Source organism: Cupressus sempervirens, chromosome 3, assembly GCF_028749045.1.
Source record: "Cupressus sempervirens isolate cs-2001-9-10 chromosome 3, ASM2874904v1, whole genome shotgun sequence".
NCBI classification, from domain to species: Eukaryota; Viridiplantae; Streptophyta; class Pinopsida; order Cupressales; family Cupressaceae; genus Cupressus; species Cupressus sempervirens.
In genome coordinates, this window is record NC_143120.1 from 623,099,322 (window position 1) to 623,121,670 (window position 22,349).

Sequence of the window (22,349 nt, forward strand, 5' to 3'; positions counted from 1 at the left end):
GTAAATCCAAGATATAATATTGAAAGATTCATCACAAGGGAATTTAGACAAACAATTCGTAGTCATGAAGAAGATAGAAATGTTTAAATAACCTAATTGATTAGGTGATTCAAAACACAAGAATCTGCCTAGTTCTGATGCAAAAATCGCAAGCACCCAAAAGATTTGTGAGAGAAACCTCTTCTCTCAAAACCTTCTCTCTGAAAATTCCTTCTCCAAATTTTTTGGTCCCTTGAAAATGGACCCTCAATTGTTGATAAGGAGTTCTCTCCTAAATTCGGGGCACTAATTGTGCGATCACCCGAGAGGACTCCTTGCTCAAAACTTTTTAACTCCTTATTAACTTTTTCCGAAACTTCATGTACACTTTATGCAATTTTAAATATCTTTATTTAAACTCACTTGCCTTCTCTTTTTAAATTAATTTCTTATATTTTAATCTCATGCATACTTTATGCAATTTTAAAACTCTTTAATAAATTAGTATCTTTTCCATTCTTTAATTTATTTTGGAAGCGTTAATTGATAACATATTTATTAACTTAAGTAATAATAATATTTAGCATTTATTTAAAAATGATCTCCTAAATATATTATTATTAAATTAAATTAATATTATTACGCTCTAAACCCTAAACTTATAATTTTATCTTTAAATTTAATTTTGTTTATTTAATTAATTTGGCAATTGATTAAATATAATTAAATATTGAAAATATCATAATAATTTCCATTAAATCAAATCATTAATTTAATATTTTAATTTGACTTAATTAATAGAAAAATCACCAAAGACCTATAAGATGAAATATGAAAACCCATCATAAAATACCACATACAAAATCAAACTAAAGGGTTATAATCATGAATTTATGTCATACAACGAATTCAAAGGGGTAAACATCTTAGATACTTGTCCTAATTTTCTAAGACAAATGGGTTTAAAGGGTTAGGATTTGGACTTAAGAATTTATCTCCCTTCTCTTACCATTGAGATAATGCGATAGGGTATGCTCATCTCGACAATTCAAGGAAGTCGATACGCAATACCTACAATCTACATAAAATCCACGCATCTACAAACACATTAATACTAAACTAAATAGGCAATGGTAGGAAGTGGTGCATCATGTAGATCCTGATTAGCAGGTGACTATGACTCCCTTCCTTAACCACATCAGAAACGTCATACATAAAGAAAATACACACACACCATACACATGTAATATGGGGTAAGTATCTATAAGAAAACACATATGATAATCCATCTAACTAATCATCATCAAATAACTAAAATCACTATAATAATCATCATCATGCATACATGAAGTAAATAGTACCAAGTAGTCTCATCATAAAATCAACTAAATATGAAACAATATATGATAATTTGAAAGATAATGCTACTAATCATCAAGCATAAACTGGCCTAAAAGAGTTTGGCAATAAAAATCAAATACAAACTAGGGCAGACACTACAATGGTTGACAAGTCCATTCTGAAGTTCACTGGGTGTATATTGGCAATAGAGTGAAATATGTATTCTATCAAACAAGTAGTCACGACTATAAAGCTAATCTAGGAAAAAGTGGTGGGCATTGTCTAGAGCTTCATTAATTGATATAATTTGTGGTTGAGCTTTTGGTTCACATATTTTAAGTATAATCAGATTTTGTGACTCTTTTGTTGTATGGAAGAATCCCTTTGGTCTTATATTGATCATTTGATTATACAAGGGCTAGATGGTTTTCCACTATGAATATGTCAAGTATATATGGGTTGTATATTGAAAGGGTTTAAGAAGGATTTAACATACCATTACAATAAATGATTAGTAGATTTGTAAGAATGGTGCTTCCATTTACATTATAAGGCACAATCCTATAGTACAATTGATTTTGACTATTAAAATATACATGTACAAGGTTGTAATAAATAAATGACGAGTTCTTAGAGTATGAAACATTACTATCCTACAAGCTCCTCATAAAAGTGATTATTAACAATGAGAAATGTATGTGTACAACAAAATTGATAGTGTAGATGTAAAGAAGCCTATCAAGGCATGCCAAATTAGAAATCTTTGAACATTTTAGCAAATGATTGCTTACCTGGAATATTGTGGATGAATAAGCTTCATGAATGATTGATACTATGAGGCAACCTACAACATATAAAGACACGAGAATACAATGTCAATGCATATAATCTATTAGAGAAGAACTAATAAAACTTAAATGCAATGAATAAGAGAAAAACTAATAGAGCTTAAATGCAATGAATAAGAGTAGAACTAAAGAACTTAAATGCAATGAATAAGAGCAGAACTAATAGAACTTTAATGCAATTAGTAAGAGAAGAACTAATATAATTCCTTGGCAATTCATGCTATTAATGGATAAAAATGAGGCAAACGGCATTTGGGTGTGCCTTTCGCATCTACTATAGCTTTGTTTCTATAGTAATTGATTGATTTGTAATATAATCACCAAATGTGTTATGTGCCTCTCATGACATTATTATTTTGCATGATATGTACTGGGAAATAATAGCCCAGTTTGTACATATTGAACAATTTGTCTCAAAGGTGCCACCATCTTTTGAAAAATATGTTACAAGAAGTGCTGAGAAAATATCTAGATGTTTCAATTGTATATGGTGAATATTGATTAGTTTTAATAAGAATGCTAACATATGCTAACAAATAAGGTGTGTCATTGTGATTGAAGTTGTGGTATGCACTAGTCAGAAAGACACTATTAGAGAGGACAACATGGACTTTGACCATGGATATAGAATTCAAACAACAAAAACCCACTTGAACAAATAAGACAATACCTAAGAAAAATGGAAGAAAATAATCATCAAATATTAGATATTTAACAAAACACAAAAACATTATTCCTATTTCTATTTTGTTAACTTTGTTGAATTCTTTCCCCTAAATAGTTGTGCCTCTTTCCTCTCATTTCTTATTGTCATCTTCGTCTTTATTTTTTTGTTAACTATTGCAACTATTACTTTTACACAACTTATTCATAATCTAATTCACGATAACACTAAAGAAAGCCCAAGGAACATGGAGACAAATAAATGACAATCTTGGTTTAATTTTTCATTATCAAGATTTTGAATCAAAATTAAAACATGAATGATTTCTAATGTGCAATTTTTTAAGCCAATGTGCAAGTTAGCTAGATGATCCTTAGAGCAGGTTCCACATTCTAAGTGCAATGGATGATAATGCAAGTCTTTGATATTGTTGCATACCATTTGTTTTCCTAAATGAACATATATATATTATTTCTTTGTGAAATGGCCCCTTTTCTTTATTCACCTATGACTGTGACCTAGTTGGGATCTTCATTCTAGTGGGTCCACATAAGGGTTACATCATAAAAAATAAATATGTGTACAAACCCATGGTTTCAAATTACTTTGATATATTGTAGCTTATAAACTATGGTTGTCTGTATATGCATAGAGCATGTTTCTCACTAGAAATTTTAATATGCTAATGGTAGTACTCTAGATTTAAATATGTTTATGACACTACTCTGATATGTATTTTGGCATGTGAAGTTTCACCTAAATTAGGTTTCTTTGTAATTTTGGATTTGATTTGAAATTTTTGATTGCCTTTTTTAGTGAGTTATTCTATTTCTATTGTTGAATGGACACACCATTTTCCATTTTCCCACATACCTAATTGGCATTGCAAAAAGTCACTTAATTCTTTTTTACTAGGGTCTGGTAAGCATAAAAACATGGAAACTATGTTCCTTATAAAATTGTTTCTTAAGTCCTCTTTGGTTGTTGTCTGTAAAATCACCTAAATTGTGTTTTTGTAGGAATGTCTCTACCATATGTTGTTAAAATTGAAAAATGTGTCATGTTGTGATTACAACTTTGGTATGTACTATGAAAGACACTATCAGAGAGAACAACATGGGCTATGGTCATGGACAAAGATGTTGTCTTAATTGATGATTTTTCAATATTGATACAATTGTAAAGAGATGAGTGATTTTAATTAGTAGGTAGGATTTGAAAATCCCCATGGGATTCATTGGCATTTTAAAAATAATCTTTTAACAATTTATGTTTACATTTCATTTTTAAAAAAATGTTCAATAGAATCGGGATAATCACCATTCAATTCGTTATAGTTAAGAGTCTGATCTCATTAATCTATTTTCAAGATTGTGAATCGATTCTCTTTAATAAAATTCATTTCGATGCAAGTAGTTTTCAGATTCCCATTTAATTAAATTTTTTTTTAATGATTTCTGTAGAGTGAGTAATGTACCAATGCTATCAAAAATTTAATTCTAAGCATTGTAGCATTTCTAATTCAATGCCTTATTGAGTGTGTGGTTAGTTGTTTGGTTACCTAGACATCATCTCATTAATTTTAATCTATAAAATAGAATTGTTGATATTGATCCTCTTGAATTCCAAATCCATGAAGGCAATGATTTCATTCTCATATTAGCTTTAGAGAAGATTGGTGCAGAGCTTGGTTTGGATGTGGAACTAGAGGACATGACTAATGCGAATTACCAGATTGAGTTTGTCAAAGCACAAAAAATGGAAATGGACGCCAGATAAACATGGGGAATATATATTTTCTAAGGTGATATACTAGCATTTCCATGTCACTTAAAGAAATGGTATCTAATTTGTCTTCATGTATAGTGATTTAGAAGTTTCTAGGCATGTCCCTCTTGCATCTTAGGTGAATGACCTTTGTGTGCTCTATAGTGGACTCCCCTATTCTCTACTATATGTGTTTGGGTGTGTTTGATGTAAATGAGGGACTTTAAATGTTTTTATTCCTTCATTTATAATTCCCTTGCCATCATCTACTTGAGTTGTAGCATGAGCTTAGTTGCCTCATTCATGATAATTTTAAAAAAGAAATTGTTTATGATATTTTTTCTCTTTGTTGAGAGGGCATTTGGGGATTAGGTTTTATGGTTCACTAGGGTTCTCGATGCTTGGACAAAACTCCTCACCATGGTAGATACCAATGCATTGCACAAGCTCTCTAATGCACACTCCTTATGGTGAATGACCTTTATTTGGGCCAAAATTCTTTTATTTCACCATAAAATGTACCCATTGACTCTTTGATTCCACACACATCCTACTATAATACGAACCTATACACTAGCTCAGGCTATACTTTAACCAATAATTGTACTATTGGTTTATAAAATTGATGTAGTTTGTTTGTAGGATTTAATTGTCATTTTCTGAAACTTACTTAGGTTTCTTCTAGAATTGAATTACCCTCTTCTTTTCCAATTAAATCAATGTAAAATGTATATAAGTATATACATTAGCCTCAAAGATGCCCCTTACAAATATACACAATAACCTAGTAACAGACTACAAATTCTCTTTTTTTTGGAGAATAGGAAAATTTACACTTCATTCAAAACCCATATATAAACATTAGGAAAGTCAGGTAGGTCAAAAAAAATTCTTGTTGACACCACTCACTATTTTGGGAAGATATAATGTAGTTGAAATCAAATAATTCCACTTCTTTAAAACAATGATATTAAAGTAAACTTATAAAGTCCAATAATATCAATGAGTGCATATATAAACAACAGTTCTTAATCTTTTTTACAAATAACAATAAATTTTAATATTTATATTTATTTTTCAAAATAATACTACTTCTACTAAGATTCATAACTATGTCTTTTTTCAAACTTTATATTAGGAATATTTTAAAGGTAGTGGTCTAATCAATTTTGTATTTTAAAATTTAAAGAAGTTGGCCATCTCATCAATACAATAAGTTTTTATGCATATCAAGAAATACTTTTCTTATACAAATATTTTAAGTTGGTACTACAATTTCTAACCCTTGTTCTATATTTAGTTTGGCAAATTTCTATATTTAATTTGGCGAGGTTCTATATTTAAGAGTTAGCTTACATGCTCTTGGGTCTAGGTAGTTGGTTAATGTGTGGACCTATACCTGAGGTTGCATAATGTTATTTAATTCATCATGTATCTAGTCATTAATTATTTACGGGTCAGTCCTCTATTGTATAACACTTTTCCTATTATTGGAGATTTTGAACTCAACGTTGACCTATGTATCATGATGGCTATACATGTAATGTCCTTGAGTCTTAGAAGGTTGTGGTAAGGAGAGTTACTCATGATCAAGAAGGTAGAGTTTGAAATAGTGAGATTTGGTCTGTAATCTAGAACATACTTGGCCCTAACTAGGAAGGCCTTACATCTCGCCATGTTGCTTATCATTTTGTATGCAAGTTAGCTCATCAATCATTATTCAATGATATACATGAATCTTTTATTTATAAGTGTGTTATTGCAATTGTATCTTGTTATATTCTACCATGTTGTATTTGTTGGGGGCTTGGTCATCTCCTTTGGAGATACACCTGCCTTGTACTACATCACTCCCCCATTCTCTGCAATATGTGTTTGGGTGTGTTTGATGTTAATGAGGGACTTTACATGTTTTTATTCCTTCATTGATGATTCCCTTACCATCATCTATTTGAGTTGGAGCACGATCTTACTTGCTTCATTCATGATGAAACAAATTTCTTTGGTTGCAATATTTTTTTATTTTTTATTTTGTTGAGAGGGCATTTGGGAACTATATTTTGTAACATTAGGGGTCTCTATGCTTGGACACAATTCCCCACCATGGTAGATACTACTGCATTGTGTAGGCTCTCCAACACACCCATCTTATGGTGAACAACCTTTCATTTGGGAACATTCCTTTATTTCGCCATAAAATACACCCACTGACTCTTTGCTTCCACAAGCATCCTACTGTAATATGAACCTATACACTAGCTCGAGCTATACTTAAACCAATGATTGTACTATTTTTAATTTTAATTTTTTTTCTAAAATTGATGTTGTTTGTTTGTAGGATTTAATTGCCATTTTATGAAACTTACTTGGGTTTCTTCTAGAATTGTATTACCCTCTCCTTTTTCAATTAAATCAATGTAAATGGTATATAGATATATACATTAGCCTCAAAGTTGCCCCTTACAAATATACGCAATAGCCTAGCAAAAATTTACAAATTCTCTTTTTTGGGAGGAATAGGAAAATTTACACTTCATTTGAAACCCATATAAGCATTGGGTCAAAAGTCATTCTCACACTGGGAAGTTGCAACGTAATTAAAATCAAATAATTCAACTTCTTTGAAACAATGATATCAAAGTAAAATTATAAAACAATGGTATCAATGAATGCATACCCAAAACACAATTCTTAATTTTTCTTATAAACAATAAGTTTTTAATTATATATATATTTCAAAATAATTATACTTTTGCTAAGATTAAGAATGATGTCTTTTTTCAAACTTTGTTTTTTAACAAACTTTAATAATTGTTTAGATTACGGTAAAAACAGGTATTGAAGGGGTCCCAAAACCCTAATACATCAACAAAAAGGATAGAGCGATAAAGTCCACCAGGTTTTACAAGGCCCTGAAACCTACTAAAGAAACAATTATCAAAATCAGGTTTTACAGGTACCTGAAACCACTAAAAGAGTCCAAATACCCAGGTTTCACAAAGACCTGAAACTTTGTAAAAGATAAAAACTAGAAAACAGTACCAAAAACAAAAACAAAAACCAGAAAACTTGAAGAATTGTTATTTTTAAGAATTGATGATAATTTAATAAATTATGTGTTTCGAAATTTAAAGAATTTGGTAATGTCATAAGTAGAATAATTTTGTATGTATATTAAAAAAAAAAATTCCAGCAAAAACATTCTAAGCTAATGGAACAATTTCTAACCCTTAAACCAAAAAAAACTGAAGACCACAAGTTTTAAAGCTGCCCACAATTTTTTCCAGTACACCTAACCAGAGTTAAGGTCCAAAGTACCTTTTAACACTCCCAAAAAAACTCTTCCACTGCTTTGACGCACGCGCAGGACACCAATTTCCACAGAAGTTAAAAAACGCGGACAACATTGGCCGTCAGTACAAGGAATAGTTTACAGTCTACGAGGTTTCCTCTTTCTACTAAACATCAAATAATCACAACAAAAAAGAATAAAGGCTTCTGGCTCGACTGTAACTGACGGGACATATTTCTAAGTCGTTTTCCGCATGACCATGACCAAACATGATACTCCCTTCATAAAGCCCGCCATTAAAGCACTCCATTTCATTACGCAAGGCACGTCGGAGCCACCGCCATGGAAGCTCTCACGATGCTCAACACTGCTAATACGATTTCTCCAGCATTACTTAAATTTCACTCCCCTGCACCGAGTTTCAGAAAAAATACTCCCTATTTGCAATCATCTTCCTGTAATTCCAGTCGCGGAGCACTTGTAGCGAAGAATGTGACCGTCCGAGGACTGGATGCAGCGGAAATTCCGACAGATGACGGCAAATATTCTCGTCCGCTTCCTTCTCCCAAACCCTTGGAAGGCGCTGGAAATGTTATTCCGGCGCCATTGATGGAGGTAAAGGCGGAGTCTTTGCAGTACGAGGCTGGATTTGTCGGCGGCGTCTCGGAAGCGACGAGAGCAGCTTCGGATCGTGAGAAACTTCCAGGGGCGATTTCATATTTGAGGAGCATTCTGTCGTCGAGGGTTTACGAGGTGGCCGTTGAATCGCCTTTGCAGTTTGCGCCTAAGCTGTCGCTGAAGAGTGGCGCCAACATTTGGATGAAACGAGAGGACTTGCAGCCTGTAAGCATTTCTCTCACTTTTTGTTGATTGTGTTTGTCTCTGTCATTATCTTATTTTATTTTTGAAAAACTATTTTTTAAAGCGGTTCATCATTTTTTTATTTTTCTCTTCAAAAATTCAAAATATTTTGTCTGGGATTAATAAAAAATTAGGAAAATAAATATTTCTACACCTAATTTAGCAAGAGATAATGTGGAGGAATAAAGTAAGTTGTTTAATTTTGATGAAAAAGCTTTTGATTGAAAGTGAACTTGTATAGGCCATAATCAAAAGTGAACTTGTATCGGTCATTGTTCAAAATCTTGCTTGCATCACAACCTTATGATCCTATTAATAAATTTGGGAAGCACTAACCCACTATCTATATCTAAAGCCAATACCTAATTTAGCAAGACATAATATGGAGGAATAAAGTAAAATGTTAATTTTGATGAAAACTTCTGATTGAAAGTGAACTTGTATTAGCCATTGTTCAAAATCTTACTTGCACCACGAGGACCTTATGATCCTATATGTATAAATTTGGGAAATACTAACCCACGATCTATATCTAAAGCCAATACCTAATTTAGCAAGAGATAATATTGAGGAATAAAGTAAAATGTTAATTTTGATGAAAACTTTTGATTGAAAGTGAACTTGTATTGCCCATTGTTCAAAATCGTACTTGCATCACGAGGACCTTATGATCCTATACATAAATTTGGGAAACATTAACCCACTATCTACATCTAAAGCCAATACCTAATTTAGCAAGAGATAATATGGAGGAATAAAGTAAAATGTTAATTTTGATGAAAACTTTTGATTGAAAGTGAACTTGTATTGCCCATTGTTCAAAATCTTACTTGCATCACGAGGACCTTATGATCCTATACATAAATTTGGGAAACATTAACCCACTATCTATATCTAAAGCCAATACCTAATTTAGCAAGAGATAATATGGAGGAATAAAGTAAAATGTTAATTTTGATGAAAACTTTTGATTGAAAGTGAACTTGTATTGCCCATTGTTCAAAATCTTACTTGCATCACGAGGAGCTTATGATCCTATACATAAATTTGGGAAACATTAACCCACTATCTATATCTAAAGCCAATACCTAATTTAGCAAGAGATAATATTGAGGAATAAGGTAAGTCGTTAAATTTGCTGATTTTTTTTTTGATTGAAAGTGAACTTGTATTGTCATTATTCAAAATCTCACTTGCATCACAAGGACCTTATGATCCTATACATAAATTTGGGAAACACTAACCCACTACCTATATCTAAAGCCAATCGTAAAGAACTAACAATGAAAAATAGAATTTTTTTGTTGCTCCTTTATTTTTCAGATTCCTTTTTCTCATGTTACTCTCAGAATTTTCAACCTACTCATCCACTTATGAAAATAATTGACAATCATTTTTAAATGATGTTAATATTAAGAGATTAGACAAATTTTCTTATATGTTAATTAAATTAAAACTCACAAGATGCTTGTTTTATGATTTTTAATCTATCAAATAAATAAATAAATCATAGTCAATTCCTACTTGTTAGAGCTAGTTCAATAATAAAATAATATAGTTTTGTTAATAAAATAGCAAAATATTGATTTTTTTATTAATTTTTATATTAACACAACATAGTAATTGGACATGTATTTATTTTTAAATTAATAAGATGCTTCTTCTAATATATTTATAATGCTTAGCTTTGCAATTAAGGGTTAGCCATTGGAATGGATATTTCTAATCTTAATTGATAGTAGTGATCAAGTTTTATGTATTGAAGTTTGTACGTTAGTTTGTGGTTGATCAATAATATATTTATAGGTCATCTTATGGTTGATCACTTGTATTAGAGTTTGTAAGTCACTTTACTGTTGATCAAGATTTATGCATTGAGGTTTGTAGGTCATTTTATCGTTGATCAATAATATATTTAATGGTGGGAATGTTTTAGGTATATTGAGATAAAAGGTTTATTATGGTAAAAAATATTTAAAGTTAATGGTTGATAATGATATGAGATAATTTGAGTAATAGTGTATGCATAATTGTTATCATTAATGATAAGTATGCAAACATTATAATTGGACTAAGGAAATTAGGTTTACAAAAAGTGAATGATTAATTTATAATTAGCAATAGAAAATGAAAGGATGAGTCATCAAGAATGAAGCATTAGATTGAATAACTATAAAGTACCTTAACGATGGAACACCTCTAATTCAACTTTAAACTTCTACTACACACATCAACCAAAATAAAAATAGATTTAAAAAACAAGGGCGGGTTGGAACTAGTGTGATGGATTTGAATCATGCAAAATTTAGATTTGTAACAAGAAAAGGGAGGAAGAAATAATGATTAGTCATTCGGATTTTCAAATTAAAAAAGACAAATTTGTGGGGAACACAAGAAAAACGAAAGGAAAACAAAGCAAAAAATGTAGGTAAAAGGATGTCTACGCATTGATAAGTACAAAATCAACATGATTTGAGATCTAGAAAGAAAATTTCCCTTATAGAGAATAATGAAGATCTTGTTTGGAATGATAGGATTTGATTAACTCTAACAAAAGATGATTAATTTCATTTTGGTCTTGGATGTTTCTTTAGGTAAACATAGATCATGGGTTCAACTCTTGTTTTATTTACAAATAGGTTCAAGTTCATTGTACACCACTTTTGATGTTATAAAGGGGATCACTTAGTAAAGGCTAAGCTTTGGGTCATAAGGGCAAACTTATAATTCCTCTAATTGAAAAAAATGTTTAGGAACATAAAAGAAGTCACCCATGATTTTGTAGGAAGAGATAAAGTGAAGCAAAAAGTGAAACATGTTTCATTTTATTAGTTCACATCTTCATGCAATAAAAATGGAAAGCTTTAATTGCAAATATATTTAAAGAGGAATTACTAGCCTTACTGTATCATGTATGGGTTGCAATTAAGTATGTCCCACCATATGATTTATGGAATTTGTTTCCAAAGACTGAAAACCACATGTAAGTTTATTAGGATGACAAACTCTAAGATTGACATCCCAAAGAGTCTAAGGATAGATATGGAGAATAAAATTAATTATTTATCCATATAGTTCCTAGAGGGCCTAAATGATTGCTTTCTCTATCATAAAGAAGGGCATTGTAGAAGGAATTTCTATATGCTAAAAACAAGACTATCCTCATCAAACATAGCAATTCCAACAAAAGGTTTGAAAACCCTAATAATAAATTGTATCATGCTTCTTATGCTACTTAGGTTGGTTTTATTCAAAACCCAATAACTAGTGCACACAGACCCCCAATGATCATATTATGCCAAGCCCAATCCTTGTGGATGAGCAACGTAGACAATTGTTAACTAATAAAGTTAAAGATTTGAAGGAGGCCTAAAAGGAAGTCCTCTAACCAATAAATAGTCTCAATACATGGGGATTTCCCAATCCAACCACTTTGCTACCATAGTTGGTCCTCCAAAACCTAGAGTGTTGAACACAATGATTAGTTGCGGTAAAGTGTGGAAGGGATTCTAATCATAAGAAGAGATCATCATATCCATGAAGTAAGATGGAAATGAGTCACACTTGGGAGTATTGAGAGAAGAAGTGGTTAAACATCTAAGTATGACCTCTCTAGAGTCCCTTCAAAGGGAGGTGCAACACATATAAGAGGCTAACCCTTATCATTGATAGAAGCCTGGTAGGGGAGTAAAACTATGCCACACTTTTGGCCAAGATATCAACACAATTGAATATAAGTGATTCTAACAAAAACTTAGTTTTGGTCAAAGACATGGTCTAACAAAAAACATTATAGCCAAATTAGGTATTTGTATTATGATTGAAAGTGTTTATTGAATGCATAATTTTAGACAACTTTGAGTCCAATTACCAAAATATAAAATTATTTCAAAGCAACTATGTTTCAACAACTCCTTTTATTGATTTGTTTAAAAAATATAAAAATGCCTTTTGTAGACCTGTAAGTTATCTTTTCTAAAATTATATTTTGTTAATATTTTAATTATTTATATATTTAATTTTTATCGAGAATAGTCACAAACACAAAAATATATAGTTTGTTATCTTGTCATAGAAAAATAGTTAAGTTTTTCATATTTTTTTGGGAAAATTATGATGTTGTAGAGGGATGAATCTATATCAAGAGGATATCGTTTATTTCTAGATCACATGATTAGTTAAGACAAAATTGACATCAAATGGAAAGAGATATTTCAATTTGTGTAAATTTTTTATTTTACATTTAAATATACATTTATAAAAATAGTGAAAAGATATATCATTGCACTTTTCAAGTTATTTATGCGCATATAAAATTGAATAAAAACATAAATGAATACTATATAAAGGTTGACAAGTGGTGTTACCTCAATTTTAATATTTTGTCAATAACTAAATTTTAGTTTTTATTTTATCAATAACTATATTTCTATGTTTTTATTATTAAAAAAAAATACAAACATAAATTATATTAAACAATAAAATATTTCATTAGTTTACACCATTTAAAAATTCTCAAAATATATGCCACTTTTTAGTGATTCATTTAGTGTGGATCGTTTCCTTTTTAAAAGTGTGACATGACTTTGTGCTTTTACCTAGGGGTTGAGATTGGGGATTGTGATGGGGATTCCAAGTTCAATTTTGAAGTCATTAAAAAATGAGAGATAGAGGTTTTGGAGGCCATCATGGATGCCTATGACTTTGATGACTGTCGCTCCAGTTAGTTTCTTACTGTTGTCTTGATTGATGCCACTTCGCCTTCCACTTCCTACTTGACTAAAACCAATGACTTTGGTCTCACCTTTTTTAATGATGTGCCTCCCTTGGAAGGTAGAGAATTAGGTGTCAAGAAGGATAATACCTTGGCGTTGGAGACACCTTAGAAGTTGGAATAGTCTATTGTACCTTATTAGCAAAAGTAAGGGGGTGTAGTGGTAGAGGAGGTGCTCAAAGCTCTAAGTGGCCTCAACAGCAATAAGAAGATTAAACTCAAGAAAAGATTAAAGGATAAGAAAATCATTAAGCTTACATTGGGTGTGGAAAAAGCTCTTGAATTTAAGATTAAGGGAAAGAGAGGTAGGCTAGTAGGCTTTACCAACAATAAGCATGATAGGAACACTAAGGATGCCTTACCTAAATGTTATATGATCTTCAAGGCAACCTATGGATGCTACTACATGAATACTTTGGAATTGAACTTTGCCTCGTGGAATGTTAGGGAATTGGAAACCTTGGACATCAAATACATCATTATGACATTTTTTAGTTTGAAAAAAAAAATTTAACATCATGTTATTGCAAGAAGTGAAAGCAATTCAGTATAACCTAGAAATTAATCTGAGATGCATCTAGAGAGAGGTTGACTTCTTTATGGTTATCAAATATAGTAGAGGAAGACGAGGTACTACTATTTTAGTTGGAAGCAAGTAGAAGAAAAAAATGACTAGATGGGGTGTTTTTGATTAAGTAAAATAGGCTTTTTACAAGGGTTCCTGAAACCCACTATTAACAATAAAAAACTACTAAAAGTTCAGGTCTAGCCACCAAGCAATAGATAAAACAATAGGCCAAACTCGACCATCAAACAAAAACAAAAAAAACCAGGCCAAAAACTAGGGAATAGACAAAACACTAGGAGCAATGATCAGGGCACTAATTCTTTTGCTAGCTCTGCTTTCTTGAGCTCCAGCTCTTCCATGGCCTTAGCCTCATCGGTCTTCGAATGGCTATCGTCCAAGGAGACCTCCACTTCCCTCTTCCTCTTTTTCGCTCTCCTTCTTTTGCTTAGGCTCTCTCCTTGCAAAGAAACATCCTCATCAACTACCTTGGTTTCCTCTTTGTCCTTTTCCTCCTTCCCCTTTTTGCTTTCCTCCATCATCGTGTGTAGCTGAATTATGTTATTGTTCATACCTTTTATTATGTTAAGGCTCTAGTTAGCCGAGCTATGGAGAGAGCTCTCCATACCTTCCACTCTTTTCTCAATCTCAGAAACCCTTGCATCTAGCTTGCCAATTTTGACATTCCCATCCCCCCCTTTCAGCCTTTCCTGCCCCTGCATCCTGAACTTAATCTCTTCAATTTCATGGAAGATCTATTTAATGGACCAGAAATTGTCCACCAAACTGTTGTGAGCATTTTTAAGGAAGTTCATCCCCATTTCCTGTGCATTGTCGCTAAGAATCACCAAAGTTGGGTCTATGAGCTCGTCCAATTGTATTTTGCCATCCCTTCCCTCTAGAACCTTTGGGTGGATATGTCCTCTAACTAGACCCATTTTCAGAGTTCTGGCATGAAAGTTCCTCCAAGCAATTTTCCTTCCCTTTGCATCAAGTGTAACAATAGTATTAGCCAGACCCTCTTCCTCTTTTCTCTCTTCCCGAGCTTCAATTATGCTCTCCTTACCCTTACCGAGAGCCTTCTCAGCATCCTTCTCACCTCCTCTTTTCCTTTTGACCAAGTTGTCCTCCTTCCTGCTTACCTGAGCCTTACTTTTTCACTCCTCTCTCACATTGCCCTCCTTCTCCGAGTCCATCCCATCTTCCTCATCATTATAATCCTCCTTTGAATTTCCCTCCTTCTTTATCCTTCTCTCCATTCCTTTCGCTGGCTTCTTTTTCTTCTTCCTACCCATATCCTTCATGATTTTAGCCACCTCCTCTTCATCTTTTGAGTGCAAACCAACACTATCCTTCGTATCCGATGGGAGGTAGGAGCTCTTTGTCTCCTCAGAAGAATCCGCCTTCTGGGCATCAACCCTTCCATGAGTTTGAGCTTTAAAATGCTCATATATGAGTAATAAAAAACCCTCTTGGAAGGTGGGATTAGTGTTCACTTTCTTCTTATAATCCATAATACTCTTATTTGCAGAGAAAAACAAGTAGAACGGGATGGAATTTTTTTGTTCCATACCTAAAATGGTTTAGGATAATGAAATGGTGGTTTTGAATCCTGTCAAACCTAGTGTTGAGTGTAATGTAGGATATAATTGCCCTTAGAAAAAACTTCCATAGTTTCTTAATAGATGCGGGCTCATAGTAGGCATTAATCTTCACTAGATCCTTCATCTCCTTTGTGTCCTTTTCAAAGTCTTTCAGTGTATTCAAGGATATTTTTCTAGATGGGGTGTTGTTTCCCATGTAGTAAGGTGGTTTGGCTCACAATGAAGGATACAGATGTACAAGTAGCGGTTTGTTTAGTTTATGCCCCAAATGACTATAAAGAGGATATAATTGTGGAAGTCGTATTGCTATTTTAGTTGGAAGCAGGTAGAAGAAAGAAATGACTAGATGGGGTGTTGTTTCCCATGCAGTAAGGTGGTTTCGCTCACAATGAAGGATAAAGATGTACAAGTAGGGGTATGTTTAGTTTATACCCCAAATGAGAGGATATATAATTGTGGAAGTGGATGTTCTAGTTGGAAGATTTGCCTTGGATCATGGGTGGTGACTTTTTTATTGATTGAGAACTCTTAGGATGAGAATGGGGGTAGTACATTTGAATGGAAATGGAAAGATAAGTTTTATTAGTACAAGATGCTAATACACAACTTATTTGATCTATTGGCCAAACGTAAATTGGACAAATAGGGCATGTAGTATACTTGGTGTAGTTTTAAATAAGGGGGAAGAAGGATCTATATAAAACTTGATAGATTTTATGCTATTAAAAATGCATTTAAACTCAACAAAGATGATGGAGGGGTATTTGTTAGTGTTACTCCATACACCTTGTTAGACCATCTTCCCATCACGATTTCAATCATAACCAATGATCGCCTTGGGAACTCTAATAAAAAGGGATACCTTTATACTTAATGTAAGATTATTGTAAGATGAGGTAGTTAGGAATGCATTTTATATTATTAACTTGTTCAACTCATGGTTAGAAAATGAAAACAATGTTGTAGATAGATGGGTTTAAAATACTAGTAGTTGGAAAACACTTTAATAGTTGGTTGGAACAAAAAACGCTAAAGATGCAAGGAGACAAGAATATGATCTTCACAATAGGTTGTTGGATATTGAGGATATTATCCAGAAAGACCCTCAAAATCACAATGCTAGAGAGGTTTTTACCCTAGCTAGAGATTGTCTATGGAAACTTCAAAACATTAAGATTCAATGGGCTAAAATCAAGGCATAAGAAAATTGATTGATTCATAGAGATAAAGGTTCAAAATTTTTCTTTCAGCTATTAAAAAATGAGAGGCTAAAGAGAGGATTGATAGTATTGGGAGGGAGGATTCCACCTTACAAGGCAGAGATTTTGCAAGTCTTTTCTCAGTTTTACACTAATTATTTTCTTTAGAAGAGTAATGCCTAGAGATGGAAAGAGTAAGAAGGAGTATCAAAAACATCATTCCTAGGAAAGTAAATGATGAAGATGTTGAACTATTAAGTAGGGAGATTACAATAGAGGAAATGATCGAAGCCATTGAAGCCCTAAACATGGATAAGACCCTTGGACTAGATCATCTACCTACGTAGTCTTACAAATGTAACATTAGTTGGATTGGGAAGGAGATTTTCCAAGTATACACCAAATCCATTTTCCAAGGGACACTAGGTATGGAGATTGATGCTAGCCTTAATAGGGTAATCTCCAAATATGGTGATAAAACTCTAATCAAGAATTTGAGACAAATGTCTCTCCAAATGTCTGTTATACAATTTTAGCTAAGGTGCTAGCAAAGAGGCCAGATAAAATTCTTCCTAAAATTACTAACCCTAGTTAAGATTGGATTTGTTAAAGGGAGATATATATTGAAAAACTTGCTCACATGCTAGGAAGCTATTAGCTGGGCCAATGATTCTAGGTAGGATGTGAGTATGCTTCTAATAGACTATGAATAGGCATATAACATAATTGAATGGGAATTTATATTGGTGATGATGGAGTGCTTGGGTTTTCCTAGATACTTCTAATATATGGTAAGGGTACTAATGACGTATACTAATGTGAGGATGGAGGAGAATATATGCAAATAAAGCTATATTATCCTTATTAGATCAATGGGATATGGATTTCCTCTTGTTTATGCCTTCTTTGTTTTAGCATTAGATGACCTATATGATGCATGGGCATCCTTGGGGGGATGTAAATCTCACATCACCCAAAAATATTTCCTTTTTGTTTTGTTCTTGCTTTCTAGTTCAATGTTTTTGGTAGTGATCCTTTGAGTTCAATCATTTTCTATTATGAACCTTAATTTGGTCATCATTGTTTATCTATGTTCAGGTTCCCACCTTCTTTAGATACTTTGCACTAGAGAAATTATGGATATCTTTTTCAATTATGTGTGTTCTTCGTAGTTCTAAAGGTCAGTCAAGTTTTCTATTCTTGTAAAGTTATCTTTCAAATTACAAACGTCAATGGTTCATAACTCAGTGTTCTTAGGTCCTTGGCTAACATCTATCTCTTATCACTATTCATGTTTTATCAAGTTGAGGGAGATGTTAATGATTTGGTATGTGACCTATATTCTTGTATTACGTTTTTCTAATTCTTGGAGATTGTAATTGATTTATGTCGACTTAGATCTTTTGAAGGCTCTTATTGAAGCATCTAATATTTGTTAGAAGGGCAACAATTGAGAATTGTAGGAATGACCTCTCAAAAGTTAGATTGAGGGTGAGGATCTGAATTTCTATTGTAATTAAGAATGTAAGCCTAAGAATGTAAGATGCATGTTACAAGCCAAATTGATGTAAATATTTCATCTACCATAGCACATGTTAATAATCTATTCTTGTATTTGAAGTTATGAATTCCATCATTTTCACTCGTCCTGCATGGTTTGGACGATCTCTATTATTGAAACTCTTTCTATGACTGCACTGCATGGTATGAGAGGAAGGTTAATGTTATTTCTTTCGCACATCCAAGCTCTTGATCTTGTGAATCCCTAAATGTGTTGGTTGAGGGGTGACAGTGCGTAGTCTTGCCCCACAAATATAGAAGACTTATGCAAGAGGATCACAAAGAGGTTGCTTGTTTGCTGGTGATCTTGTTTGGGTTGTTTAGGCATTCCAAGGGTAATAAGATTATCAAAGATGAGATAATTTCACCTAAGGATTAGAAAGATGTTGCCTAGAAGAACAAATCCTATGAGGTTACAACAAATGATGGAGGACTTCAAGAATGAAATGAGGAATGAGATTCATAATTCTTTGACAAAATTAAGAAGGAATTTACTAAGACAAAAGATGAAAATAAGGAAGCTTCCAAAGATCTTCAGATTGTAGATGTTGAGATCCTTGCAAACGAGGAAAGATTGTTGAGAGCTATGCCACAAGTGGGTAAGAGTCATAGGATGGATGTTTCCAATTTCTTTGGTTTTCTTTGCATCTCAAGGATTTGATAGGCTGGTTAGAAGAACTAGAAGAGTATTTTTGAGATCAAAGATATCAAAGATTAGGTTAGCACATAATAAGTTAAAGTTTCATGTTGCCTTTTGGTGGAAGGAGTTATAAAAGGATAGAGAAGAGAATGACAAAATGGAAGTCACAAGATGGATCCATTGATGGTTGCTAGGAACATTGTACTTATGAACTTGTGAAAATTATGGCAGAACCTTAGATGAGAGTCTCTTATGCCTAGGAGGGTCATGTTGAGCAAGAAGGAAGTTGAAGTTGTACAATGAACAACTTTATTTAGGACTATATGTAAATTAGGATGTAAATGTTGCAAGGTTATAACAAATAGTGGTAGTATTAAAAATTTTGTATCATAAGAGATGGTGCAAAAACTTGGGTGAAGAGGCTCAAGCATCCTTGTCTTTATGGGATACATTGGATTCGAGATGACCATATGGTGGTATTAGGTGACATCAAGGGTATAATTGAGTAACAAAAGAAGGATTTGGATTCTAATTAGATGATGACTTGTAATAGAGGTACATTCGACGCGTAGAAGAAGAGAAGTTGTAATAAATGTTATCTATTATCCTACAATAATGTGATACATCATGCAAAGTATAACAAGATGATGGATTTGACCGAGAATAGAGGAGAATCACATAGAATGAAATTTGTGGATAAAGAGGATATTTGGATTAAGATGAGCATGATATTTGTATCTTGAATCCTATAAGATGTTCATAAGTTCCTCTTATGGAACATCTTCTTCTCACCAAGGTGTCTGATGCAGGAAGATCCTTGTGTTGTTGGAAATGTTGCACCACCCAAAAATATTTCCTTTTAGTTTTCTTCTTATTTTATAGTTTTAGTGTTTTTGGTAGTAATAATTCAAAGTGGATCATATGTTGTCACAAACCTTGGGGTATAGTCTAGACATCATTGTTTATCTATGTCTAGGTTTTTACCTCATTTGGATACTTTGCAACAAAGATATTCTAGACTCTTGTTTGGTTTTGTGTGTCCTTCATAGTTTTAATAGTCACTTGATTTTTTTGATCTTGCAAACTAATATCTCGAATGTCAAATCTTAATGACACATATGTCGATGTTCTTGGGCCCTTGACCAACATCTATCTTAGATTGTTATTCATGTTTTATCAAGTTGAAGGAGACTCTTATGATTTGGGTCTGACCTAAGTAATTTTGTATTATGCTTTCTTATTCTTGGGGAATGTAATTGATCTGGGATAACTTAGACATTGGGAGGGCTCTATATATTGAGGTAGTTTATCTTTGTAAGGGGGGAAATAATTGAGAATTTTAGGAATGACCTCTTAAAAGTTACATCTAGGGTTGGGATATGAACTTATTTTGTAACTAGGCATGCAAGCCTAATGTTGTAAGCTCCATGTTGCAAGAAAACTTGATGTAAAGTTTTAATTTTTTGTAGCATGTTGTTTATTTATTCTTGTGTTTAAAGTTGGGAATCTTGTTGTGTTGAATCATGCTGCATGGTTTGGACCATCTCTATTGGGAAAAGACTTTCTATGATTGTGTTTCTATACTACCTACTAAGAGATAGCACTTTCTCCCCAAAAGTTGGGGGCATCACACTCCCCAATATAGAGGACCTAATAAATGTTTAATTTGTTGATGATACAACAACTCAAGAGGCTTTGATGAAAAAAATGGATATTTTCTACAAGCTTCTAGGAGTAAAATATCCTTCCCTAAGTTCATAATGTTGGCTTTGAAGGAAAACACCCCAATCTAGTTGAATATGTATGAGTTTTCTAACTGCTAGTTAGCTACTTGGGAATTCCCTTTACCATGTGTTCAATCGGAATAACATATGGGATTGGAACAAATGTAAAATTGATATGAAGTTGAGTAAGTGGAATAAAATTTACATGTCCTTAGTTGGGAGATACCAAGTATGTCAAAAGATTTTATCAACATACAACACCTACACATTTGTTTGGCTTTTCCCAGTATCAGGTCAACCATTTATAGAAATAAATAAGAGATTACTTATTGTTGGATGGTAAATGATGCAAGAAAAGACATGTAGTGAGGTGCAATGGTGCCCTATGAGTAAATGTGTTAGAGGTAGGGTTTGGGATTTGAAACGAAAAGGAATTACTCTTGCTACTAAGTCGATTGTTAAGGCACTTCGAGACTCTAAGCCTTGAAAAGTTTTGGTTAGAACTAATATTTACAAGGCATTCCCATGCAAGGGTCCAACATAGAAATTTGTAAACCTTTGTGATCTCATGTTGTCGATTAATTCCCAATCAAAGTGTCTAGCTCAAATGCTTTTAGGGTCACTTGGAAAGGAAGGGAACAAGCGAGCCATCTCATATCCCATAATGGTGTTGTCTTAGAAGGTAGCAAAGTGTGTGGTGAGAGATCAAGTTGGTGGAGTTTAAATCATAGGGAATATTTGCCAATTACTTTTCCTCTCCAATCAATGTACTTCTAATGAGAATGGGCTCTTGTCTTTTAAATGGCTAGATGGAACTCTACTCTCTAATGTCAAAGATAAATATCTTTATTCCCTCCTTGTTGATGATGAAGACATTTTTGATCATGGCAAATCTTGCTGGAGGTAATCACAGGATAACTTTGACTCTTCCTTCAAGAAAAAATTTGTGAATCTCTATGGAGCATGTTAAGGAACCAAAGAAAAAGTGTTTTGTATGGAGATTGATCTTCCACAGACTTCCTCTTAAAACCCAATGGAGACTACAATTCATGTATAATTCATGAAGACTTGGGAACACTTTTTGTTTAATTGTATGTTTTCTAGGGAGATATGGACCTTGCTTGATTTCTATATTAATGAAAATATTGATTTTTTTGGGTTGGTATTTGAAAATATCTCCATCCTTAGGAAATATTACAATGTTTTTTTTATCTTGTCATTTAGTTGAAATTCTTTATATTATTTAAAAATCTAGAAATAACAATGTGTTTATTAGCAAGGGTAGAGCTCTTATTATGTCTACGGGAAGACTCATTTTTCATAACAATTATTTGCAAGTGCCTATTACCATGAAGCTAGCTTAGGATAATTTTGAGGACTTGTTGCAAGATGGTACAATAAGTGTATTCAAGTGGGAGATATCCCACAGATGCACATGGGTTAGGCATGTCGAGGAGAGGAAAAAAATTGAGATTGCATTGGAGAACTTTATGGCAAAGACGAACCAACAAACAAAGGGACATGATAACAT

General features: G+C 32.9%; 1 protein-coding gene across 1 annotated transcript in view; it reads left to right on the plus strand.

The window, feature by feature from the left end:
- Nucleotides 1-8,204: 8,204 nt before the first annotated feature.
- Nucleotides 8,205-22,349, plus strand: part of LOC149568213 (threonine dehydratase 1 biosynthetic, chloroplastic-like) — a 114,421-nt gene continuing 100,276 nt past the window's right edge. The window contains exon 1 of the mRNA XM_089821217.1: nt 8,205-8,734. Within this exon, the coding sequence (XP_089677343.1) occupies nt 8,234-8,734 (501 nt within the window). The 5' untranslated portion in view covers nt 8,205-8,233. The remainder of the gene's footprint in view (nt 8,735-22,349) is intronic.